The 27,494-nt window shown below is 39.9% G+C and overlaps 2 protein-coding genes across 6 annotated transcripts in view; one reads left to right on the forward strand and one right to left on the reverse strand.

Moving 5' to 3' along the window:
* LOC128732958 (transcription factor IIIB 90 kDa subunit) overlaps nucleotides 1-27,494 on the reverse strand; it is a 33,782-nt gene that overhangs the window by 4,770 nt on the left and 1,518 nt on the right. The gene's annotated exons all lie outside the window — the stretch shown is intronic.
* LOC128732957 (BTB/POZ domain-containing protein 6-B) lies at nucleotides 122-26,953 on the forward strand. Of its 5 annotated transcripts, none has more exons than XM_053826439.1 (6): nucleotides 122-384; nucleotides 10,610-11,220; nucleotides 22,235-22,621; nucleotides 22,827-22,974; nucleotides 23,033-23,249; nucleotides 24,706-26,953. In XM_053826439.1, exons 2-6 carry the CDS (start codon nucleotides 10,869-10,871, stop codon nucleotides 25,771-25,773), a joined length of 2,172 nt encoding a protein of 723 aa, XP_053682414.1. In that variant the 5' UTR covers nucleotides 122-384; nucleotides 10,610-10,868; the 3' UTR covers nucleotides 25,774-26,953. The 5 variants fall into 5 exon arrangements, with proteins under 5 accessions (XP_053682414.1, XP_053682417.1, XP_053682418.1 ...); XM_053826442.1 differs by having other exon boundaries at nucleotides 10,690-11,220; XM_053826443.1 differs by having other exon boundaries at nucleotides 122-377; nucleotides 10,690-11,220.

Genomic DNA, 27,494 nt, shown 5'->3' on the forward strand with positions numbered 1-27,494 from the left:
TCGTACGTACGTTCGTACGCCCCGTCCCGTCATCGTCAGCAAGCAACATCGTTGCAGATCGGGCGGGGGTCGCCACACTCGTATTCAACGTAACCGAGAACTATTCGTTGAGGACCGGTGTCTGAATAAAACGTGCTTGTGTTGCGCTCTTGTCTTGCCGTAAATTTCCGGGCTTTGACAAACTTTTGCGGTGCTCGATTGAATCAAACAGAAGAAAATAACTTGAATACTTAAAACTCCTGAGCAAAACAAAAACCAGTAAAAGGTGTGATCGTTGATCAATATGCGGTGACCGTGAAATTGTGATCAAAAATGTGATAATGTAATTACCCGCTGTGGGTCATTCCGGTGTTAGTTGCATAGAAGTTACGCGAAAAGTAGGAGGTAACCTTGACTTTGAGAAAAAAAAAACAGCTCACGGCAGCCTTCAAGCGGTGTTTGTCGCTTCTGATCGCACCGAAGTTCCGTTGAAAAAGGCAAACTGAACAGCGAGAAGTTTTATGGCGCACAATGTGTGGACAAACAAAAGAAGTACAACTTTGATGCACGAGTACGAAGTTAAGGGTTCTGGGAGGCACACAAGACCGTTGATTTCGGTTCATGTGTGTAAGTTTAATCAAACCGGTTTCCCAGTAAATGCCAAAATCTGGGGAAGTGCAAAAAAGAACCTGCTTTTGCAGCAAGTAGTTGCGTAGAAACAGGAAGGGTGTCTGTCAACGCAAGCCCTGTAGAAGTTACAAGGAAAAAAGAATGCATTGTTTTAATCCTCACCTCACAAAACTTCATCACAAACTATGCCTAGTAAAATTGAATTTGATAATTCTTTGAAATTCTATTTTATTCTACTCTATTGTAGTTTACAGTATTCCTATGATTTTAACGACCTTCAGCTAAAAATTATAATTCAAAACATTTTTCAACGAAAAAACACCTAAAAATGTGTTTGTTCAAAATTTTCTATGCAAATTGTTTGTGTTTTGGAATTAAATATAAGAATTAATATAACCGTGTCTTATATCAATATTTTTTATATCTGCTAGGAAACGAGAATGCTAAAGAGAAGAACAAACATGTCAACCGGTTGCATTTGCAAACTACGCGAAAACAGAATAGTTCAGTGTTGATTTCCTATTCGTGGAATGGTTAATGATCATACAGCAAACAGATAAACATTCTCAATAACCAGAGCCGATAAAATGCGCATCGTTGGCGATAAACCTTTTTTCAAGAATTGGCTTAGCGTCACTTAATCTCTACAAGTCATGATACAGTAAAAATTTGAAACACTGTTGTCGTCGGAAGGAAACTGAATGAGAGGAAAATAGTAAAAACACTGACGAAGAAAATCCTTTTAAAACCATCGTCCTCCACATTTTGCTGGCACACTAGCACCCTCTGTTATGCATGTTGCGGAGTAGCTTGCATTTGCCGGGTTTTATGCTGTACGGTTTTGTACATTTTAATGGTTTTATACTGAAAACTCAAAGCAACACTCGCGCGTCGCAGTGTGGCCATGTTGCGAAATATGCTTTTTTGAAAAATGAGTGGTTTTTGATTGGACGATGGAATTATCACGAGTGTCGCGTCTGTTTATCTGTGGTAAAAAGCTTCTGTATAGTAAATTCACAGACAAACAGACATAACTCTTGGAAGAAAAATCAACAAAAATTATCGTACCTCACATTTTGCTTGAACACTAGCACCATCTATGATCGACATTCCCAAATATCAAATAGCAACAGGAGTATCCCTTGAACTAGCAAGTGTTTTTTATGGGATATTCCCCTTCTTTCGTTAAAAAGCGCCATTTTGACCAAAACGGAGACATTCCCAACTATGCCTAAATTTGAAATGACGGTTTAATCGATGTGAAGAATGGAAAACGAGCGTTATGTCTGTTTGTCTGTGGTAAATCTACAGTTGAAAATTTAAGCCGCACATTTAAAATAAAAAAAGTTTTTTACTCAATAACAACAACCCGAACAACTTGCTTTAGATAAATGTATTCAATTAGCTGATTCAAACCACTCGTAACTAAAGTACACTTTTTGGATAATTTGGTGTGCCATCAATCTCCGTGCAATTATTCATAGCACAACATAATAAAATATTTAATTTCTCGGAAAGTACTGAGATACTGAGTTTCTCGCCTTCTTTAATTCCAAACTACATTTTACCTTTAAAAGTAGATAAAAAGCGAAGCTACATTCCGATATCGAAACTCGACCTTCTGTTTTTATACGACAAACTTCGCAGCCAGCTGTTAGAGTGCAGGACAATTGCAGGACCAGTTGCTATGATCCTATTGACTCTAACATTGACTCTCTCAGTCGAGATTCGAACATACGACGACTGGCTTATTAGGCCTGCGTCATACCTCAAAGCCAACTGCGTGGCAAAAAGTGATGAATCCCGGGGCCAAATAATGATTTCTTTCGACAAGCAACTTTGTTCTTAATTATTTAAAGCCCTAAAATTACTCTACACTCCGTATTCAACACAAGTTCTACAAGCAAATAAGTGGAGCAACCATGGAGCACCTCACTACCTTTAGTCGCTTATGTGGAAATGAGAGATGTATCCAATCAGTACTCGTTGAAAAAAGTTTCTCTTCGTGTCTCTTCTTTTCCGCATATCACGGCGATGCAAATAAACTTGAACAGAATAATTTTACTATTAACTAGCTATTGATTAAAAATTCCATTGGAATGCATTTATATTGCCGTGATAAGCATAAGAGAGGAAACACGAAGAGAATCTTTCATTTGCACCTAAACCCTTTTCACATGCAATGCGAGAAGTGAGCTTTTTACGGCACGTATAAAAACTAGAATACTATCGACTATCGCCAATAGCCAATAGATTTGTGGGAAGATCCTCCAGAAGTGCCGCGAATTCCCAGTTCCCACGCGTCACCTGCTCATCTATTTCAAAGCCACATATGATAGTGTAAACCGACAAGAACTATGGAAAATTTTGGACGAAAACGGGTTTCCGGGTGAGCTTACTAGACTTATCATGGCTGCGATGGATGAGATCCAGTGCTGTGTGAGAATCTTGGGTGGATTGTCGGACCCATTCGAATCTCGCAGGGGATTTCGACAAGGAGATGGTCTCATCTACCTACTATTCAACATTGCGCTTGAAGGTGTTATAAGACCAAAAAATAAATAGGTCTAAAACGAAGTATAGACTGGCGGACGGGATCGTGCGCGTGTGCTTGGGCAGCACCGTGGTGGTAATCGACGGGGATGAATTTGAGGTAGTCGACGAGTTCGTATACCTTGGGGCTAACTGGCAATAGAGAACAACAATACCAGCCGTGAGATTAGAAGACGTATTATCAGCGGAAGTCGGGCCTACTACGGACTCCACAAACACTTGCGGTCGAACAATGTGCACAATGTGCACAATGTAGAAAACGCTAATTGGGCCGGTTGTCCTCTATGGGCACCGGGAAGAGGACCTACGAGCACTCGGAGTTTTCCAACGGCGGGTACTAAGAACCATCTTTGGCGGAGTACAAGAGAACGGTGTGTGGAGGCGAAGAATGAATCACGAGCACGCGCATCTCTGCGGCGAACCAAATATTCAGAAGGTGGTTAAAGCTCGACGGATACGTTGGGCAGGACATGTTGCTAGAATGCCGGACAACTATCCTGTAAATATAGTTTCCGCGTCGAATCCGATGTTCAGGTCAGACTCGATTAAATAGACTCGGTTAAAAACAGACTCAATTATATATTATTCGATTATATACAATTTTGGACTTGATTCTATATAATCCAAAAAAATTGCACCGATTTTGTTAAAGCTCACTCTATTTTTTTATTTTTTGAAAATAATTAAACCGATAATTTTTTATTTGGCCCCTAGGGTGGCCCTTTCTGAATTCGGGTGGTTGCAAAAAATGCGATTATTACCTACCTCCCTTCATAACTTTTGAACCACTGAACCGATTTAAAGCGTTGATGCAGCAAATGAAATGTATTTTAATGGGCTTTCTAGAACAAAATATTGAGGTAGGAAGGTAGGTCTAAATCGTGTTTTTTTGGACCACCTTAACTCAGAAAAGGCCACCTTAGGCGCCAAATAAAGAAATACGAGTCTGATTATCCCTCTAACGGGTAAGGCCGTCTGTAGACGGCCTTCGCTTTTGGAGCTCCAGAGCCGCATACGAAATTTGTTTGAATTGACAACATGCAAAATGTGTTCAGAACAGATTTCTTGACATTTTGATATTAATACCACAACATTCTGACTATGCATTCAAAAGTTATCATTTTGCAAAAACAAAAATTCCGAAAAATTTCGAAAATAATTAATGCGCGAATATTTCCTTTTTTACTTTTGATGAAATAGCACATCTTGAACAAACTGATTGACCTTAAGATTTTTCTATGAGTAAATTTCATGATTTATATCAATTTTGTAATGTATTTGAATTGAAAAAATATCTGGGTAGAGCGTTAGACATGAAAAACGAACAAGAGAAATTGGACTTTTTCTAACCTGGCGCTCGTCCAGATAATTATTTTTGCTTGAAAATCAGAACTTAAGGTTCTTTTGAGGGTACTTTCATGATAAAACAGTCATTAGCTTGATCGCATCGTTTTTACGATGTTGCCCGTTAGAGGGTTATTTTCAAAAAGAAAAAAGTACAGCGAGTTTGAATAAAATCGGGTTAATTTTTTTTTGATAGTACTTTTCTGCAGAATTGTTGTATGCTCATGTTCATTTTTAATGTAAGAAAGGTATTTTCTGCCTTTGAGGTGAGAGCCAAAAATAAAATTTTTCTTTTACATTTAAAAAAACGCAAAACTATGTATATAAAACATTGAAAAAAAATTTCTTGATTCCATTATATAGAGGATTCGATTATATAGAGGATTCGATTATATGCAGTGAAAAATTTTTGGCGACTCTATATAACCTGTACCTCCGACCTGTATTATCTTATTACCCTTGATTAAAAGACCCAGCTAGCACCAAATCGTACATCAATAACCGAAAATTGATAACGTAAATAACTTCAAAAATTTGAAACCGTAACTAAAGCCTAACAAAGTCCGCCCAAGTTGATTTTCAGTCGTATATAACTCGTATTCAGCACAGAATCGGAAGGTAATACAGAGAGTTGGGCTTAATCGGATATTGTCGTATATAATTATTTATATCGACTAAATGCGTATGCTTTTTCCTCATCACGTATATCGCCTCCAAAATAGCACGGATATGCCAATTTTGCGCATCAAATACGACTATATACATGCTAAATATATGTACTTAATGCAGATTTTTAACTTTTATAACGGGTGACAACTAAAATTTTGGAATTTTTTTCTCAAGCTGTCAAAAAAAGACAAAGATACATGAAGAAAATCTGATTCACCGAAATTAAAGATACATTATCCACTGTTGAAAAAAAATTAGTGTACATTTGAAAACGGTCCGTAATCGGCTATTTGGCGAAGCTTCTGTATGATGTCTGAATAAGACCGTTGTACAGCCGTCATGTCAACTTTGCGAATGCATCTCTTGATTCTACCAATCAACTTTTTGCAACTCGTGGCTCTCCAGTTATTTTTGTACACCAAGGAATTCGAAATCCTGAAGAAATCTTCGGTGGGCGCACTGAGACAGATTTGTCGGGTCGTGGTTTTTGGGTACAAATGGGATCGAATGGGTATTCAGGAAGGATTGTGTTTTTTGGCGTAATGCGATGATCTATCTGGCCAAAACACGTATTGTCCATCTGAATGATGTTTTTGTAGAAACAGAATCAAAATTTTCTTCAATCATTCGTCTGGCACATCTTAATTGATAGCCAAACCACAGGGCTAGTTTTTGAAGGCACCAGAAAGATAACGATGTCCTTTTGCGTCCATAATTTTGGTTGGTCTTCCACTACCTTGCTTGCGACAAGTTGTTGGGCATCTTAAGATATGGTAAACAGTCGAAGCCGCAACATATTCACTTTTTAAATGTTATACCGTATACTTTTTGCCGAGATTTCTGTGGCAGTTCGTAGAAGTGTACAACGTGCTCCCGAAATGCTTCTTATTTCGACGTCATTTTAAGCAAAACAAGACAAACATAAACAAAACAAAAAAATATTGACAAAAAGAGGAGAGGGAGAGAGAGAGAGATAGAGAGATAGAGAGAGAGAGAGAGAGAGAGAGAGAGAGAGAGAGAGAGAGAGAGAGAGAGAGAGAGAGAGAGAGAGAGAGAGAGAGAGAGAGCTAACGCATACATACTCCTCCCATTTCTCTCTGAGCTCATTTGTTGCTGAGTATAGGGGCCTCAAAAAAAATCCAAATTTTTGGTGGCACCCGTTATACACCCGTTGGGTACGCGTTATAGTTATAAGGGTCATCTTCGTTACCAAACAATTGAATTCAGAAATGAATGCACCGAAAACTTTGCTTATGCTGAATAACTCAACTTAATCGAATGCATTTTAGACAAACCTGTAAACTCTACATGAAAAATTCATGTGGCCATCAGTTATTCATTTTGCTTTGAGTTGCAAATAAAATTTTCAAAAAGTGCAACATGCAACGTTGATTAGCTAGGCAAATTATTCAAAACTACAAGGTTTCATTGAACTCTGAGATAGTACTGTAGAGGTAGTTAAGAGTTGACTCAAATAGCGCAAATAATGTTTTCTTCAGAATGAAGTTATTTGAATCCCCTTTGTTCCGATATTCATGCACTTCGAAAACAAAACGATTAAATCACTAGCACGCAGTGCAATATAAATAGAAAATTCTAATCAAGTAAGTAGTCAGATAAACACAAACCATTACCAGGCCAGGCCGGGGGTGTACAGAAACAACCACAATCGCGTGTATGTTATGGCTGCATGTCGGAATGTTGACACGTATGCGATCGACCTGTTAGCTGCCGGTGAGTTGTCTACTAAGAAGTAACGACTTTAAAAACAAGTCGATAAAAATAATGGCTTATGTTAGACGTGCCGCAAGGGACGAAAAATAGTGACAAGGATGACTAGTTAAATGTATCACAATAAAACACAGAATTGTTTGGCAAAATACTAACTAAACAGTGCTAGACAACGAACTCCAAGTACTGTTGTTCGTGTATAATCTTAACATGAGCAGACTGCACTTTTGTTTTTATTATTTATACCTGAAATTTATTTATTCTGCTGGATATGGAAAACAAACTAAGTCATTCAAATAAACCATGATTGACATGACAGAGCTGAAAAATGTTTTCTCAAACCTGATGTTTTCAATGTAATTTTTCTTAACGATTAGCTAGCTTATGACGTCAGCAACCATTTCATGCGAAAAAGACCACTTCATGCGAGAAAGATGCGTTCAGTGGCATTTGCGTGGTCGTGATAAGTGTAGCCAGAATTTATCGTAGTTTTTTATTAGTATAGTTCTCTTTGATTTGGAACAAAGAGTACTGTCGTCTTACTAGAAACTTTTGAGGGCACCAAAAAAGACCACGCTATAAACGTTTTGCCTTTCTACTATATAAATATATAGTATAAAGGTATAGAAATCACTTGGAAAACCGGAAATGGAAAGAAGGTCCTGCGGGCCGAATGTCATATACCATTCGACTCAGTTTCGAAAACTGAGCATTTTCTGTGTGTGTGTATGTATGTGTGTGTGTGTGTGTGTGTGTGTGTGTGTGTATGTGTGTGTGTGTGTATGTGACGCTTTTAATCTCACTCACTTTTCTCGGAGATGGCTGGACCGATTTTAATGTTCTTAGTGTCAAATGAAAGGTCTAGGTGTCCCATTGGTCGCTATTGAATTTCATACTGATCGGACTTTTAGTTCAAAAGTTATGTATAAAAATACGAAAAATATGGGACTTCATTATCTCATAGGTCTCTTAACCGATTTGAACAAAATTGATTGCATATGAAAGAGGAGCCTTGCAAACCCTTAACTTCCAAATTTCATGACGATTGGACTTGTAGTTTGAAAGTTACATAAAGAAATGTGAAAAAATAGTATTTAAAACATATTTATGTAACATATAAGCATTAATTTAATGAAAAACATCTCACATTTTATGATTATTTGAAAATTACTGCTGAGATCTATCAAACGAAACCGAGTTATTTAAAATCGGACGCTTCATTCAAAAGTTATTCAAACTTTAACACTTAAGTACCGTATATTAAACCGTTAAAACGTGTGAAATCAAAACATATCAATCAAATGTTGATTGTATTCAATGTATGAGATGTGTGTGATGTATGTGTGTATGTATGTATGTATGTATGTATGTATGTATGTATGTATGTATGTATGTATGTATGTATGTATGTATGTATGTATGTATGTATGTATGTATGTATGTGATGACAATTTGCAATTTTAAAATTTGCAATGAAATTCAAGAAAAGTGAGAAACATGTCAATTGTCTGAAGTTTTTGAAGCCTCTTAGTGGAATACGAACTCTGAAATTAAAGAAAAGAAAAAACTTTTACCGACTAAATTCCACTGTTTAATATTTATTCGCGACAGATACGTATACGCTTTGAAATAAGACACTGATGAAGCCTGCACGTCGTAGGTGAACTACGTATCTGTTGCAAATAAATATTAAATAGTGGGATTCAATCGAAAAGTTTTTTCTTTTCTTTGATTTCAGATTTCAATTGTCATTTTCTTCACTTGCTGTTACTCAGAATTGTACAAGAAAAGCAAAAAGCGAAGAAAAGCAGTTTATTTAAGCATGTAGGTATAGTGGTGTATAGAATCAAAAATACTAGTGAGTTGATTTTTCCAAATAAATTTGTACAAATTCCAAACAAATTCTGCACATCAATAGATGCTCTTTTCAATCAATAGATACTAGAGCTTGAAATGAAAAATAGGAAGTAAACGTTGCACGGTAGAAATTTTGTAAGATTTGTTTTCGTTAGTGACATTTTAAAGGACAGATGTCTTATGTCATGTATCATGTTTTAATAAATAAATCAAAAAAAGACAAGCACTGGGAATCATATCGGTCGTATTTCCCATTCTCAAGCATGTTTATGGCGCAGCTTTTGCACTATTTTTCGACCTCATCTTGTTTTCCTAACCCTCTAACATTGTAAAAACGATGCGATCAAGCTAATGACTATCTTTTCATGAAAGTACATTCAAAAGAAGCTTAAGTTTTGATTTTAATGCAAAAATAATTATCTGAAGGAGTTCTAGCTAAGAAATAGTTCCATTTCTCGTTTCCATATCCATATCCATATCGTTTCCAGTAATTTTTTTCTAATTCAGATATATTGCAAAATTGAAGCCAAGCAAACCAATAGTAAAATTTTGAGATCAATCATTTTGTTGTAGATATCCTTTTTCTTCAAAAGCGAAATATAATAATAATTTTTCTGAACTCTTGTTTTTCAAAGATGCTAACTTTTGAATGCATGGTATTAATATCAAAATATCAAAAAATCTGCTATGAACAAATACTTCATATTATCAATTCAAAACAAGTTTCGTATGTGGCTCTGAAGCCCGAAAGTTAAGGCCGTCTGTAGACCCGTTAGAGGGTTAATTTCTAATTTTCTATACATATTCATTCAAGTCTGTAAAAATTATCTTTTGTGTTTACATTATTTTTCTATAAATATTATAAAACTAAATAAGGTGTTCATCAAGTAACGTAAATGACGCTTACATGTATTTACGCACTCAAGGAAAGAAAATATAATTATTCTACACAATACGTTGTGAATTTTACTGGCAAATAAGGATTTTGAGGAATACGGAACGGATATTTTAAAATATAGTCTAATATAACATCTATACATCTACAATTAAGTTCCTGAGAAATTAAATAATGATTATTGTGGCAGTAGAAAGGCTAGGTCACGCCGCTAGGTGGATTAATTCGGGTTTTTTTTTCAATCTCTTACACTCAACGCTGTCTTTTTGCGTAGAACCAATTAGACAAGCAGCACAGTTAGCACGCATCTAAGAATACAGCATAATTTTCACGTCGGTACTGTCGTAATTGATAGCAACTACACCGACTCGAGTATAGGTCAGCCAACGCCATGTACCTAGCTAGGCTTCGAATTATAGACGCTAGGCTACAAAGCTCCGATTGCAGTATTAATGGTGAATAATTTAGTAAGCAAATGATACAAGTAACGAACAGCTTAGGTTGTTCCCATCAAAACACTATAAGTAAACGTGAGGCTCGCCGTATAACGTCGCATGCAGTATGCAGCCGAACTTAACTCAGTATGTTCCTATGTGAAAATTCGTCGTTATTATCAAAATTCAAATTAGATTATACTAAGCATACTTAATTTGTTGAAAGTGAAAAAAAAGTTACCACCAGTAAAAATACCAAAAACTAGAACGCGCTGTACGTTTGTTAAAACGTAAGCCTTATGTTTTTATCCCTCTCTGCTCGGGACATTACTTTAACCATCGAGCTAAGTTGTCAGCTAGTACATTCAAATGAAACCCGCTCATCGTGATAAGAATCCACTTGTTACGTACTCATTTGCTTACCACACAATAAACGCTTTATAATCGAATACAAATGAAAAGTATGTACTACCTATTCCGACGAATTGTGTTTGTTTTGCCTTGCCTTGCCATACAGCTGAGCTCGCCAATCGTACAGAAATGGACGGAAAAAGTCAAAGCTCGTGAGATTGTGCTGATACGTTGATATTGTTGCAGTTAAGGCTTCACATCGAAATCGCATTTGTGTTAATTAAACGTTTGAAGGTAAAAGCAAACTGCCTGCACCGATTGTAGTGACCTGTAGTGGAACCTTCAGAAGCAAAATATTGTGTGAGGAATTATTCATCGGGTGCTGCTGCAGTTCAGGACCTTTACTCGGTGCGCAGTAAGGTGCAATGGTAGACGCAGTGCGCGATCCGATAACCGATCACTTCGGGCGTCAGTTATTGCATTGGATCGTTGGCTATTCGTCCGCCTGGTACTCCACGTTGAGTGGATCGGAGTTTATCGATAATTTTAAAAAGCTCGACGCCGGTGCATCGATCCTCGAGCAAGGCCTGATCGCAGCTGGCGACGACGACAACGACGATAGTGGTTTATCTGACCGACAAAACGCAAGCGGCCGATCTCGCGCTCGCGGCTGGCGGTTCATTCGGCGGGACGATCCGATCGTCGAGTACGGACGGAGGAACTACGAGAATCTGATGCTGGTGGATATTATGGAAAACTGCGAGGAAGGAATACCAGGTGAGTAGTCTAATGGTAGCGACGATTGTGTAACATTTTTTTCGAGCAGAACTACTGGCAGCGCAGTGCTTTTATTTGCATAAACATTTATGTCAAACAATTTTGTTAACACAAATAAATCTAATAAACTCAAGTGTGAGAAGTTTTTACAATCATATCAATTTGTAACAAAACGAAAAGAATTTGAATTTGTAAAGCAACAGCAACTTTATCTAGTTTACACTAAATATTTTTTTAATAGACGGTTTAATGTCAGAAATATCAACTAAAGAGCTCTTACTGATGGGCTGACAGCAGATTTTAGTAAGTCAAAATAAAATATCCCGGAGGAGGGGTATACAAACACTTGAACCAGTTGAACGATCCTTTAAGTCGGACTATAAATCGTTCAGTTAATCGTTCCGCGCGGTAAATGATAATCCTCACCCGCGGTCAACAAGTCACCTGTCAGGGTTTCATAACGGTTGGCAATGGCAGTTAACGTTTTGGTCGTTCTCATTTTCCCAAAAGGTAGGTACAATCTAATCACTAGTGGCAAAACACTGGATATGGACTGACTCACAGGCCGAGCTTAAGTTGTGAAGGCTACTTAGTGCCAATAGTGTCGTAATCCTGATCCTAGAATGGAAACTCAATTTTTCTGCCGAACTATATGAAATAATAGCGCTGCAGTGTTCGAGAAAGAAATTTTGCATTATATAAAACGTTTCTTTCGGTGTAATTAATGGTTAAGGTGGACCAGATTGCCTCCCAACTGGCTTCGAGGCACGACACCGGTCTAACACGCCAGTCATTGCATGCTCGAGTCTCGACTGGAGGTCAATAACTAAACTGTCTCGTAGCACTAGCCCCGTGATTGTCATGTGCTCAAACAACTAACTTCGAAATTATTTGAAATCGGATTGAGTTTTCCATATTTTTCAATCATAACTTTTCTCCCAAAGAAGCAACTTCGAGTTCGAGAATAAAGATAATCTCCGAGAAAAATAAAAATAGAGAAATTTATGCCGCACAAATTGGTTTTCCAAATATTGAATGAGTATTTAAATGCATTGTATCATAGAAAATAACACAGACCCAGACAGCTTGCCTGATCTACAACAAAGTAGTTTGAAATTTTTGAGCAAACGATTGAGACTGAGCTCTACGAAGATACTTTTGGAATCTTTCTCATCTTACGAAACAGGAGTTCAAGAAACTAAACAGATTTCTGTACCAACGATATGTTCTCCGTACGCAGTCCTCACAGTCATCATCATCGCTGTGCAAAAATCCAAAGCGATTTTAGTATTCTGTACATTTTAAGAAGAAGGGAGCTGGTCTGCCTGTATTTTTTCGTTTTGGGGAACAAATCGCTAACTCTGAAAACTCTGAAAGTTCGATCTTTTTGTCTAACACTTTCAGAACTCGTTCACCTCAGGTCGACATTGCCATCAACGATTGTCCTAATAATAATTGAGTTTCGCTCATTTCACATTAGTGAACGCATCGTCATGTTCAAAAGTTAAAGCTTCCATATGCTACTGGTCAAGATGTTATTCCAGCGTCAATTCTGAAGTTTACTTTACTTTACTTTACTTTAATGGCTTTACTTAACTTAAATCCTGCGCCGAATAAATTATGGTCCTCCAGTACCGTCGGTCCTGGGCTGCCGTTCTCCAATCCCCACGAACACCAGCTACCGTGCATCGTCTTCAACAGCGCCCGACAGCGACAGCACAATTTTACGCTCACAAACCCCAAGCACTCGCCGATCAGTTTCCTTTAACGTCTATGATTCGTGTACGTTAAGGGCCACCGGGAGGATTAGTGTTCTGTAGAGCGCCAGTGTTGTGCGAATTTGCAAACTGCGGGACTTCTGCTGGCTACGTAATCCGTAGAAATTCAAATTCGCAGCTGCAACTCGTCGTTTCACTTCGCGGCTTACATCGTTGTCACATGTCACGAGGGTACCAAGCAGCGTTGCCAACCTTCCAGATTTGTCTGGATTTTCCAGACTTTTTGATGCCTAATCAGACAAAAAAAGACGTTTTCCAAACATTGTCTTCCATTGGAGTAAATGGCAGCCAGACTTTTCCAGACACTTTTATTCTCGTTTTCCAGATTTTCGTAAAAACCGGTTGGCAACGCTGGTACCAAGCTATATAAATTCCTCCACTACTTCATATCGTTCCCCATCTAACTCCACCTCGGCACCAACACCACTTGGACTCCCACGTTCCCTACCAGCAACCATGCAGTTCTTTTGGCGGTGTTAATGGAAAGCCCCAATCTCGCTGCTTCCCGTTGAAAAGGCCTGAAGACCTCTTCCACTGCTCTACGGTTGATTCCGATGATATCGATGGCATCCGCAAAACCAAGAAGCATGTGAGATTTCGTGATGATAGTTCCATTCCTTTCCACGTTTGCCCTTCGTAATGCACCTTCCAAGGCAATGTTGAATAGCAGGTTAGAGAGTGCATCCCCTTGCTTCAGTCCATCCAACGTCACGAAAGCAGCTGAGGTCTCACCCGCTATCCTAACGCATGATTTGGATCCGTCCAGCGTCGCACGAATCAGCGTAACTAATTTCGTCGCAAAACCATGTTCTAGCATTATCTGCCACAGCTCATTTCGTTTGACTGAATCGTACGCCGCTTTAAAGTCCACAAACAGATGGTGTGTCTGCAAGTTGTACGCCCGGAACTTGTCTAGCAACTGACGCAGGGTAAACATCTGATCTGTCGTGGAGCGACCATCACGAAAACCAGCTTGGCACTCGCCGACGAAGGACTCCGCTAACGGTCTCAGTCTGCAGAACGGGATGCGAGAAAGCACCTTGTAGGCAGAATTGAGCAATGTAATTCCTCGATAGTTTTTACACTCCATTCGATGTCCCTTTTTGAAGATTGGGCAAATGAGACCATCCAACCACTCCCCCGGCATTTATTCTTCCTCCCAGATCCTGACAATGATCCGGTGGATTGCTTCGTACAGCCGCTCGCTCCCCACTTTTAGAAGTTTAGCCGGGATTCCGTCCTTCCCAGCAGTCTTACCGCTTTTCAGCTCATTGATTGCCTTTTTAACCTCCTCCTGTGTTGGTGGCTCCACAGCTTGACCATCGCTTACAATTCCTATCCTGTCCCTGCTAATCTTCGCATTTACCTCTCCATTCAACAGTGTCTGGAAGTGCTCCTTCCACCTGGCTGCTACCGCCGTTTTTTCGGCAAGCAGGTAGCCAGCACTATTATTGCACAGGCGTAGCAAAATTCCTGCATCTCACCGTTTTAAAGAAACTCCGTGTGTCGTTGCTGGCGTATCGCTCCTCTGCGCCGGCGAGCACGTGCTCGTCGTCGTACTCGCGTTTCTTTAGACGATGGATTCTTTTTTCGCAGCTCTAGTCTATCTGTACCTCTCTGTTTTGACACGATGCCGCAGTGAGCATGTGACTCCTGGCCTGGTTCTTTTCATCTGTCACTCTCTGGCATACGGCATCAAACCAGCTGTTACGCTGTCTTCCACGCGTCGTGCCTACCACCTCTCTCGCAGCTGTTTCGATAGCACCATGAATGTTCCTCCACAGCCCATTTATATCTTCTCCTTCTACCTGCTGTTCTGGGATTCGTTGGTCAAGCTTCCAGGCGTACTCCACTGCTACGCCGTCTGCCATTAACCGCTGGTTGTTGAAACGCAGCGTCCTCTCAGTGCGAGCTTTCGACGTGTTCGACAGCCTTTCACGAATCTTACTCACTACGAGATAGTGGTCAGAGGCGATATTTGGTCTCCGAAAAGACCGTACATCGATAACATCCGAGAAGTGCCGACCGTCAATCAAGACATGATCGATCTGAGAGCTAGAGATCGAATGAATAGAGATTTGAATGCCTCCAGGTGTGTTTCCGAATATTCAAACGTGGAAAGTAGGCGCTACAGATGGCCATGCTCCACTTACGAAATTATTTAACAGGTCACTACAAGAGGAGAAAATTACCTGAACTATGGAAATCCTCATTGTTCCTGTTCGCAAGAAAGATGACAGGAGAGACGTTCCGCATTACAGAGGTATTACCTCCTTATGTTGCTGTTCAAATGTTTTTGAGATCATTATTAATGAAGCGCTTTTCTACTCATGTAAGAATTACATTTCAACTACTCAGCATAAACTAAAACTTAAGCGTTCTTTCTCTGCGGGACCTGGAGGCATTCCAACTGTAGATTTGAATCGCAGTATTGTACCGTTGGTCGTTTCACTCATTATTTTTAACAAATCACTCGAACAAGCTAAATTCTCGAATATCTGGAAGGAGTCGCTTATAGTCCCAGTGTTTAAAACAGGCAACCGCCAGAACGTTAGAAACCATCGCGAAATTACTAATTTGTCTGCCGCGTCAAAATTCTTCGAAATAATTGTTAGCAGTTTGATGCGGTCTCGTACAAAAAACTACATATTTTCAACTCAGTATGGCTTCATGCCTGGTCGTTCCGTTTGTACGAATTTAATGGAATTTACCTCTACATGTATTTAGCATATAGAGAATAAGAAGCAAGTGAACACAATCTACACGGACTTTAAAGCGATTGCTTAAACTTTTTCGACTCGGTGCATCCCAACAACTAGTGCAATGACTCCGCTCGTACTTGCGTGACAGGGTATTGCGCGTGAAGCTTGGCTCATGTATCTCTACGTGATTCTCCAATACCTCAGGTGTTCTGCTAGGTAGTAATATGGGACCACTGCTTTTTTCACTGTTTTTCAACGAGGTCAAAAGTCAAATTCTGTTCAACTATCAGATTGAGGAGACTGAGCTGCGTAGAGTAGACCACGTTAGTGATCTTAGTGTGTTACTTGATACTAAACTAACATTCGACGTACACCGTGAATCGATTATTTCGGCAATGCATCAGCTCGGCTTTATTTCAAAAATTGGACCGAACTTTAACGATCCTCACTGCCTAAGATCGTTATATTGTGCTCTGGTTCGACCGCTGCTTGAAAATAGTAGTATAGTCTGGTGTCCTCAGCAATTTACGTGCAACCTGCACATCGAACGAGTGCAAAGAAAATTCATACGGCTTGTCTTGCGACATCTACCGTGGCGTAATCCCGAGATCCTCCCGCCATAGTCAGATCGGTGCCGTCTACTTGATCTTGACTCGTTAGATTACCTACGTAGAAACCAGCCGTCTGTAGCCGTAGCTAAAGTCTTCCATGGTGAAATCGATTCTCCCAGCCTTTTGTCTCTACTGGATTTTCGTGCTCCACAGCGGACTCTACGTTCTATTAGCCTACTGCAAGTACCATTTCATCGTACTGCTTTGTGGATATAATAAACCTGTTACCGCATGTACAGGGTGCGTGACGAATTCTTGTTGGGTGTCAGATGTAAACAAACAGTTTTGAGTAAACTGAAAGATGTCGAAACAAGAAAATAATCGATCAGACGTCGACGTTTTATTGCGCGCCGAAGCAAGCGTAAAGGAGATAGTTCGGTCGGTAAAAGTGTCGAAAAGAACAGCCTTGGGAAAGTGATAAGCTATCCTACATATCTACCCGGAAGGCACACAAGTGCCGTTCCATTACCGCTGCACGGAACAGGGTCAAAAAAGTGGAGAGAATGATAAAAAAGAATCCAGCGATGTCAATGGCTCGGGAAATCGACTGTTCGGACTTCTCAATCCGGTGAGCAATGGCCTTGGTTATAAGTCGTATGCGCTACGCAGAGGGCAATTTATGAATGCTGTGGCGGTTGAAGAAAGCTAAAAAACTTCTGAGTCGGTTGAACCAACCTCTAACGAAAAAAAACTTTATTCAGGATCAAAAGGTGCATCGAAAGAATGACAGGTGGCTTGCACCACTTGCTCGTAGTCAGATTCCTATCGTCATATCAACAAAGTTTCCGACCCATGTGATGGTTCTAGGCGTAGTCTCCAGCGAGGGGGATGCAATGCCTCCGTAATTCTTTAAACAAGGACTAAAGGTAACATCCGATGTATACCTGAAGGTTCTGAAGGATGTTGTTGTCCCGTGGATGAAGGAGGTTGCTGCTGACCGTCATTTCATCTTTCAACCAGGCGGAGCACCTACTCATAATGTGAACAAAACACAAAAATGGCTTGCTGAAAATGTTCCGCAGTTTTAGAAAAAGGAAATTTGACCCCCTAGCAGTCCAGATATCAATCCTTTAGATTATTTTATATGGGGCGGCGTCTAGTGGGATACCAATAGGACGCCTCATACCACACTTAGGTCGCTCAAAGCTAAGATCATCGAGGTGATGACCTTTCATCGCAGACAGAAACCGATCGTGTTTCATGTTTAGTTCGAGCGGGTTTACCAGATTAGAGAACAAACAACTTCATATGCACAATCTCCGGAGACTTCCGCGACCCGCTATGCTTGCAGACGTCGTATTGCTCGCTAGTTCGCTCAATTTTTGAGTTTAGTAGTGTGATTATGTTTTCCACACCAAGCGTGTTGGATTGCTAGTTTCGAGAGAATACAAAAAAAAGTTTGTCCGCAACAACTTCGTTGGCTACCACAGCGTGATGCTACCAACCTGCCTTCCTCACTGATCGCTGCCAGCTACTTGGAATGATACCCTCTAGAACGGAGAACATTCATAGCACAAGCACTCTTTACTGCTAAGGTCTTCACTTCAGAAGTCGATTCGCCTGAATTACTCCAGGAACTCTACTTTTATGCTCCAGAGTGATTCATACGTCAACGCAATAAATAAATAAATAAATAAATAAATAAATAAATACTTATTGTGTTAACAACTGTCAACTGTTTTTCGCATGGTAATTGAAAAGTGTAACGATAATAAACAATTCTGTCGTTTTCTATGTATTGCTGATTGCAAGGAAGATTGTCCAATCAATAAGTGCGCGATCGCCCTTAAAACTGCTATTTAGGATTAAATCGTTTCGGTCTCTTCGGCGCACTTATTGCTTGGAATGTAACGAAAAAGTGCGCCGAAGATACCGAAACGATTTAATGCAGGATCGCACTTTTATGAGCGATTTCGCACTTTTAATGGTACAATTTTCCTTGCAATCAGCAATATTTTCATTTAAAAAAAAGATCAAAAAGAAGCTTTGTTGTGCACTTTAGTTTTTACGCATAATTGCTCAACTCAGGCTAAAATTGACCTACCAACCTCATAAGGCGACATCCATTTAGTACGTCACGCAAATTTTGACCAAAACCAACCCCCCCTCCCCCCCTTGTCACATTTCGTCACACATTCGGTGACCCCCCTGAGAAAGTACGTCACGTCACGGTAACCGCCCCCCCCCTTCACAACAAAAAAAATAGATATTCATTTCAACCTTTTTATTTAAAGCTATCAAATGAATTTCAGCAAATAAAATAAGGAAAATTTTCGAGCTTATAAGTCATCGATTCACGGATTTTGAAGATGATCAGAAGTCGCTGATGTGAAGTCGATTAATGTTTCGCGCATATCCACGTCCTTTACATCCATCCACTCAAATTCGTCTGATCTAGTTGAAAGAATCAGGACTTCCTGCTGACGTCTTGCAGCAACACGCATTGGAAGAACATTTCTGACGGATTTTGACATTTTGTGTATTCATTCAATCGTGCAATCATTCAACACTACGTTAGATGCGAAATTTAGTCCGCAAGTGGCATAAATTCTATTCTTCAGATAGCTTTTGAGTGAGGGGCAGTATAAATTATACCGAAAAAACTTTAAAAGCAGCCGTGGAACTTCGGTATGAGTTTATGTTGATCGATTGAGTTTAGCACGAATATCAAGGGAAAACATTGCCGTGGGTCTCTGGTAGCACCCCGTAGCCCCTCAGGAGTTTGTGTGACTGCTATTTGCGGATGCAAAAATCTTTTAGGTAGGACGGTACTCAAGCAGCTCTTCAGCGGTGTACTGCATATTCTGTAAAGCCTTAATGGAGAGTTTATACTACATAGAAGAATAAATGAGTCCTGTTCACACATATATGTTGAAAAAAAATTTTCATTCAAAAAATTGAACTATTTGGTTTAAAAGTCATCAGAACGTTAATTTTATAGAAGCCTTCAATAGTAGTATCTTAAAATGAAGGCTAAATTATAATTTCCCGAATAAATTTTTCATTTGATATTTTTTTTCGTGTGACGTCACATAACTTCATACCCCCCCTCCCCCCTACTTCACAAATCGTCACGATTAGGTCTACCCCCCCCCTCCCCCCTATAAGCGTGACGTACTTTATGGATGCCCCCTAAGCGGAAAAATTGATCAGAAAGTAGGGTATATCAGGCACATGAGAAAAGTTATTTTTCGATTAATTACCCGTGAGTAACAGTATTTGCGCCCTTTTTAAAACATATCGCATAGCCAAATAGTAGATATTGATCCGTTTACTTCTTTATGTGTCATAGTCCTTCCGGGAATGTAGCACATTTCAATTAATGTTTTCACTAGAAATACAATGCACTTTTGCAATTAGTATCGTAAACAAAATGTGCAAAAATTGTCTCTGATTAGGTATATATTTCGATTAGAAAGCTCCAACTTTTTGCATGCACAACACATTTTCTAATCACGACGTCATTAGCAGACTCGTAGAGAACCCAGAATCCAGAGAGACAAAACCTGACAAAACAGTAAACAAATAGGATTTCTCTCGTCGCTTACTATACGTATACGATACAACGGAAACGTACACAATATTCACTGCTTTTCTGATTAGTGGTAGTTCCAACTTAAGTACTCGATAACCCTCTCTGTCCTAATCGTATTTGCGGGGTTTACAGTTTTTGTACACAGTTGAAGAGAAAAATAATCACATTTTAAAGCCCCAAAAATAATTACATCGAAACAGACTCAAGTCACTTTTTACGCGAAGCATGCGTTTCGCGTAAATTCTGAAATTTACGTAAAAACACCGCGTAAATTCTGAAATTTACGTAAAAACACCGCGTAAATTCCGAAATTCGCGTTAAAAAAATCGCGTAAATTCCAAAATTCGTGTAAAAAACCGTGTAAATTCCAAAATTTGCTACGCGTAAATGTAGACTTGTAGAGCACAACCTCGTGAATTATGAAAATCGCGTAAAAACCTGTATAAATTCTAAAATTCGAATAAAATCCAAATCCTCGCGTAAAAAACCGCGTAAATTCCGTAAATTTAGTGCACATCTCGTATTGAAAAAATAGAGATTGAAGTAGTTTGAAAAATAATAACTTTAATGATAACAAATCATGTTTTGATAGGTGTCAGACCCGACTATCGACTATTTGTCATGAAGTCGATTTTGGCCTCCTCTCTTCAAAACAATGGAATATATAGTACCAAGAGCGCATGTGCACTTCAATGTGCCTCATTCACCCCCGCTAATGTTAAAAACAAACACTGATAAAAAGTGTACGAACACAAACATATTCGTACGAGCAAAACATATTTATGTTTCTATCCTACATTGGCCAGCTTGTGCAGGAGCATACTATACGAACGAAGCAAATGAAGATAAGCCGCGTTACGTACACACTCAGCCGCGACTCACGTCGGACGTAAAGTGGAGTGTGGAGTCTCTCTTATTAGCAGTAGCTTCGTCTGCTGTCTGCTGGTTTGCCTGGGACTCGGACACAGACAGCCAGCACAGAGTGCAGAAAAACTGGTTGTAAGATGGCTGAAAAATAGTGTGTCTTCGCTGCGCGAGTGAAATTTCTGCCAACTACCAGCAGGAAATGAAGTGAAAATTGTCAAAACGATTTCAAATTTTCTCTAGTAGATAATTACCCACTGGTGAATTGAAATATATTCAATCTGATCGTGAAAGGCAGGGTATAGTTGCAACCCAGTGCATTATCATCCGTGAGGAGGGCTAGCAGAAGTAAACGCCCAAAGATTTTAATATTTTTTTCATTTGCGCAACAATTCCACAAACAATAAGTGGTTAACAAACGGTGGCAGTCTGAAGGACCCTGCGAGGACCCGATCACAGGCAGCAGATTATTCGGAGTCATTCGGTTCCGGAAGACTATGTCCAATCTGTATGCGAAAATTTCCCAGCGACCAATGAAGAGGAATGAAGAGCAGATTTTTTCAGTGTTCCCATATCACAATAGTAAGTTGGGTTGCTTTTTTTCTATTCAAAGAACGGCGTTTACTTTTCCCGAGGAAAAAATACAATTAAAAGCGAGAGAGAATTGTTCTAAGTATACATACGCTGCCTATGTAGCTAGTTCTGTACGCAGTGGGTCTGAATGATTTTTTTATTGCATACCGTCCTGTGTAAGGGTCGAGACATATGCAGGAATAAAATTAATGGAGACTCATTTAAAATTCGAATGACATAGTTGATATGATTTCAAAAAAAACCGTGCCCGAATGAGCTGCATTTTCTAAAGTATTTGCGAATATTGAATGAATACTCCTAAACAGAAAATTTCAATGAAATGCAAATTTTGGAGCAACGAATAGACTACACTGTTTTGTAAGTGTTCAAGAACAATCGCTAAGATGTTGCTGTGTCTCAAAGAATCAGTCGCTGCAATGTTCATTCCAAAAAGCTCGTCCTAAGAGTTTTGTATTCAAAGCGACAATACCTTTTCATCATTATTCTTATAACCTGGGAATGTGTGGCCTACCGCGTATGAATCACACGGTTAGAGGTACGTGCCAGCTTTATTTCCAACAACCGGCTGTTGGACAGTGAGCCGCATACAGAAGGGTGTTGGGTGCGGGACAAGGGCAAACAAAGCGGCAAAAAATCGATGTTCTCTGTCTGATTACTCTTAGGGACTGACTGTTTGCAATGCAGATTTTCCTCCACTACAACGATAGTGGTGAGAATTGTCGTGTCCGCATGAACACTTGCGTTTTTTGAGGGTACAATGACGTGCACGAGGAGAGTGCTTACGGTGGAGCACTATGAATACAACAAATTTATACTGTCCACCGCACACAATTCTCTCTCCGCCATGGCGTCTTGAATAGTGTTCAGATCTGTTCTGAGTAACGTGTAATAGGATAATCACAGTTTTACGGATTTTGATTTTCGTTACAGTTGAAATGTTCAACGTGCTTGCCCCGTTTCATCAAAACAGTGCAGTAGGTGCCGCTATCAGTGGTGGAGCAGCTGCCACCGGTGGTCTGAACGCTCCAGGAGGTCGAGGAGTGGAGAATATGCAAGTGACTCAACCCTGCAGTGCGCCATCGTCGCCAACCATTACCTCGCCCGGTGCTCTCAGCTCAACATCATTTTGTCTGCCTACTGGAAGCAGCAGCAGCACCACTAGCAGCAGTGGTGGTAGCTGTGTCATTACTAGTACTACCGCGGCGGACACCGGCGATCCAAACTGGCAAGCCACCAAAAGCACGGTTCGCGAGCGGAATGCAGCCATGTTCAACAACGATCTGATGGCGGACATCCGCTTCATCGTCGGAACCGATGGTAAGCAACCAAACTCGGGCTACGCCCCGTCTGACGCGTGAAGAGTGCCTAATTAAAGTTCGAACAGTGCATAGATACTTCACGTTGTGTTGTTTAATTGCCATCCTACCAACTACATCAGCATCCACGTGGTTACATAACAATGTGCTCACATGTATCCCTGTTTTTCTTTTTTGTGTTTGTTTCTTCCACGAACGACAAGCAGAACAGGTTCAAACTATACCGGCTCACAAGTACGTACTAGCAACCGGAAGCTCTGTCTTCTACGCAATGTTCTACGGTGGGTTGGCCGAGAATAAGCAAGAGATCAATGTTCCTGACGTAGAACCGACTGCATTTCTTACGCTGTTGAAGTGAGTGTTATTCTATTACGTATGTCAACAAATTGGCTCTAAAAACTCTCTTCTTTAGATACTTATACTGTGATGAAATCCATCTGGAAGCCGACAACGTGCTGGCCACGCTGTACGTCGCCAAAAAGTACATTGTACCGCATTTGGCTCGAGCTTGCGTTAACTTTCTGGAAACTAGTCTAACGGCAAAAAACGCCTGCCTGTTGCTCAGCCAGTCTCGTCTCTTCGAAGAACCGGAACTGATGCAACGCTGCTGGGAAGTGATCGACGCACAGGTATGTGACAGCACCGCCAACCTAGAGATAGTAGATAGGAACAGCACACATTACGTATCTAACAATTTAACAAATACCTCCACTGCACCTACTGCCACTCCTAGTTCACACTTTTGCGCCATAGTAACAAATCAAAACACTGGCGAATCAGTTCCTGTAGTACCTGATCCCCCAACACCGTACCTCTTGGGCTGCTATAAGCAGCCCAAGTCCCAGTCCTCCCCGAAGACCCCGACCAGTGCCGTTGCACGAAATAGTTCGTCCTCTTCGATCTCATCGTCTGTTTCCAGCAGCTCTCTAAGCGCTGCAGACGACAGCGAACGTTCGGGGGAACCTTCAGTTTGAACCAAACTGATGCAGGAAAATTTACAGTTTTTTAGAAACAGTAGATAGGCTTTTGTAGGGAAAATATTGCTATCGGTGTACCTTTTTGTACTGTGGTTCATTGGCAGCGAACGGTTTCGGGAGTGAAACGTTCGGATTTTAGCTAAAACCTATTATACACAAATTGTGGCCTGTTGTAAATTGGTGTCAAGTCTATTCTTAGCTTTCGATGGGGTGCCAAATAGAATAACTGAATTACTAAACCTATTATGGGGGAAAATAACTAGCTCATGAATCTCTCATCTCAACAAGCCAAGCTCAAATTTATCATGTTACTCAGCGGCCACTATAGACAACACTTTCGAGTTAATGAGCATGCAATCTTTCGCCTACATGCTCCCATTAAATTAGATTAAAACTACGCACCTACAACCAGAAGCCTTCTGAATCATATCGCCATACAAATCCTTTAGATTTCCGTTCCCATGTCTAGTCCAAATCGTCCTACAACTGCTACACTTAGTTAGAAACCAGCAATAGTTTAACATTGAACGTTGTCACTTTCAAGGAAAACTGCAATATTTGCTACGTCAAAAAAATTACATATGAGTTAAGAAATTGTTTAAAAACATTTTAGCTACGGATAAAACTAGTTAGCATTAAATTGAATTAAATTCATGTAACGTTAGTTATCAGTTCTAGGGATACCACTATTCGCCAGAACATTCTATTTTATAACATTAAAGAATACGTCGCTAGATGTTGTTTCCGTCGTCGTTTTGCTATATGTCTATGCAGTCAAACACATATCTATAAACAACTATCGATTAATCAAAACCAATGAGAAACAATCACGCCAGGAAAGGAAACTCAATGTTTTAGTGTACCCTAAAAAAAGCTAAGTTTATCTGTATCTAATTGTACGCTCAACAAAAATCTGTATCTTTCAAAATCGATGGAATAGATAAATGCGATTTTATCTCCCGAGTAAAATATTGCAGTTTCACTTATCCTATGTTCAGTACGCAAGTCACATTTTCCTAACATGCACACTTTCCGGGGTGTATCTCTCTCTTATTTTTTAATTTCTCCCTTGTTCGATCTCGCACCGATCCAACACCACCACAACCAGGCGGAGATGGCCATCAAATCTGAAGGCTTTGTCGACATCGATCTGAAAACGTTCGAAACCATTTTGGCGCGGGAGACGCTTAACTGCAAGGAAATTCACCTCTTCGAAGCCGCCCTAAGCTGGGCCCAAGCAGCCTGCAGCAAGATCGACATCGAGCCAACTTCGAACAACAAGCGCCAGGTGCTGGGCCAAGCGCTATACCTAATTCGGATTCCGACTATGTCGCTGGAGGAATTTGCCAATCGTGTGGCACAACTTGGCATTCTGACCAACCAAGAGACAATCGATATTTTTCTGAACTTTACCGCCAAGAATAAACCCAAGCTGACATTTCCGGTGAAGGCGCGGGCCGGTTTGAAGAGACAGGTGTGCCATCGGTTCGCTTCCTGTGCTTATCGGAGCAATCAGTGGCGCTACCGTGGTCGCTGCGATTCGATTCAGTTTTCCGTGGACAAGCGAATCTTCATTGTCGGCTTTGGACTGTACGGATCATCAACGGGAGCAGCTGATTACGACGTTAAGATCGAACTGAAGCGGTTGGGTCGTGTCCTAGCGGAAAATAGTACCAAGTTTTTCTCCGATGGCTCTAGCAATACTTTCCATGTGTTTTTCGAGACCCCAATTCAGATCGAACCGGAGTGTTTCTATACGGCATCGGTTGTTCTGGATGGGACGGAATTGAGTTTCTTCGGGCAGGAAGGTATGAGTGAGGTATGCGTTGGCACGGTAACTTTCCAATTTCAGTGCTCATCGGAAAGCACCAACGGTACTGGCGTTCAGGGTGGCCAAATACCGGAACTTATTTTCTACGGTCCAATGGGTGTTAGTAATGGTCACGGCAGCGGAATAAGCGGCAATCAGAGCACCGTTCTGCCTGCAAGCAACAGTAACAACTCTATCAATAACAACAAACCGAACTCTTCGGCTTCGAGTATTTCTTGTTCAGCGGTAAACAATAACGCCACTAATGCGAGCAGCTACTCGAATGGCAGCACTGACAATGGACCGAATTTGCTCGCCAATAGTACGTTGGCAACGGTGGCATTGCTTAACAATGAAAGTGACTGAGTTTGCCGAAAAAGGGGAGAATTAGTCCGCGAACAATTCCCAAACAAACGTGATATGAATTGTGGAAAACCATGAGGATCTAATCTTTGTTCAAAACAGAAAGTATCTATTTTTGGCAGAGAAAATACTTATTCATACACATAAATGAAATAAATATTCTTTTGATATATGATAAAGAGTAGTACTATAGAAATAGCAGCAGAAATTGTTTGAAACTAGAGACAGTAATACATTTCTATATGATTCACAATTAGTTTGCTATCTATCGTATTATTTAAAAGGTTTGCTCAACTGTGAATTGCCTAATTTGAAATTTGTGCAAACTGGATATTGAAAACTTAACTCATAATTTCTTACACGCTGTGGTACTGAAAAACATTAGCAGTCAAATCATGTAGACAGTTTTATGCTATTATATTGGTTGGATCTGAAATTTCATATCCTTTTTATCGGCAAACTTAACCTGTATTAGGTCATATACATTGAAGTTCTTTTTTTACAGCGAAAACCTGTAATATGCGTAGTTGTTTGGTAGGAAATAGAAAGAAAAATTACGGATTACAAAAAAGCACTGAAGCTTGCAAAGTATTATAGATAAACGCTCGTGCAGCATTAAAAACAGACAAGCCGCAAACCCTGGCAGTAACATACATACAAGACCGATTATTCGAGCCAAAAGGACAGGGTCATAAATCAAATATTAAAGTGACGGTTTCCTTCTAGTATGTAAGACGCATATTTAAACTATATCTTTTTCGCAAGCAAAAGTCACAACCATAAAAGAATGCGAAAACACAAAATAGGTAAGTATATGAACGAACAAAGTTGGTATCATCCGGTTTGAATTTAAGGATCTAGATTCGAAAAAAAATTCCACGCTTATGAACTAAACTTCCCAATCTGTTATAAGCTTAACTGAGTTACTTTAAATGCCTTCTGCTTTCTTTTTTGGTTTTTTAAGTATTTGTTCCACTTGGTAGCTGTAGTTGAATTTAGCAAAGTTAATTATGATGTATAGATAACTAGAAGTGCAAAACAAAACCTAATCTAAACTTTATACAAAAAGCAAACAAAATATTTCAAATCAAATAACAAGTTACAATGAATCTCATCATTACTTATGCACTATAAATTATACAAAACAAATATTAGGTCAACCGAAAGGTTTGAAATGTTTGAAACGTACTGAATAAATTATGAAAATCTAAGCTTGGTCATATGCCGTAAAGAATATCACTTCTCTTTAAATAACGGCTCACACAATCATCCTTGATTCTTAAATCCAAAAACGTGTGAAAATTACAAAAATACGACAATCAACTCTAGCTAACTAACGTAACCAATTTTTGAAAGAAACCTGGAAAATGACGGCCAGACCAACTGAGCAGCATGTAGGTACCGCATAGAGAAATTCCAAGGAAACGTTTAGAATTAGAAAAAAAAAATCATTGAAATTGAGTTTCCCAGAATTTTCAAATTAATTGAAAAATGAAGAAAGAGCCCCATCAAACTCCACTGCGCCGCACCCTACGTTCTCGCAACAGACACACGCACCACAAATATTATACTATAGACAAAGACAGTAGTAGACTACAATGCACACCGAAGAAGGCCACAGCAGCAAGCATCAACCGAAATACGAGCATCCATGGAAGAAACACAGACCCGGCGTTGCAGAGCCGAATCCCGAATGGAAGAAGAGTTCTAAGTAAAGGAAAACA

This window comes from Sabethes cyaneus, chromosome 1, assembly GCF_943734655.1.
Source record: "Sabethes cyaneus chromosome 1, idSabCyanKW18_F2, whole genome shotgun sequence".
Taxonomy (NCBI): domain Eukaryota; kingdom Metazoa; phylum Arthropoda; class Insecta; order Diptera; family Culicidae; genus Sabethes; species Sabethes cyaneus.

What these genes read in the sequence shown, in the direction of transcription:
- LOC128732957 (XM_053826439.1), top strand. Translation starts at nt 10,869, where the DNA reads ATGGTAGACGCAGTGCGCGATCCGATAACCGATCACTTCGGGCGTCAG. An exon ending in CTGCGAGGAAGGAATACCAG is followed by an intron (nt 11,221 to 22,234) that starts GTGAGTAGTCTA and finishes TTTTCGTTACAG; the next exon opens with TTGAAATGTTCAACGTGCTT. An exon ending in GCATTTCTTACGCTGTTGAA is followed by an intron (nt 22,975 to 23,032) that starts GTGAGTGTTATT and finishes TCTCTTCTTTAG; the next exon opens with ATACTTATACTGTGATGAAA.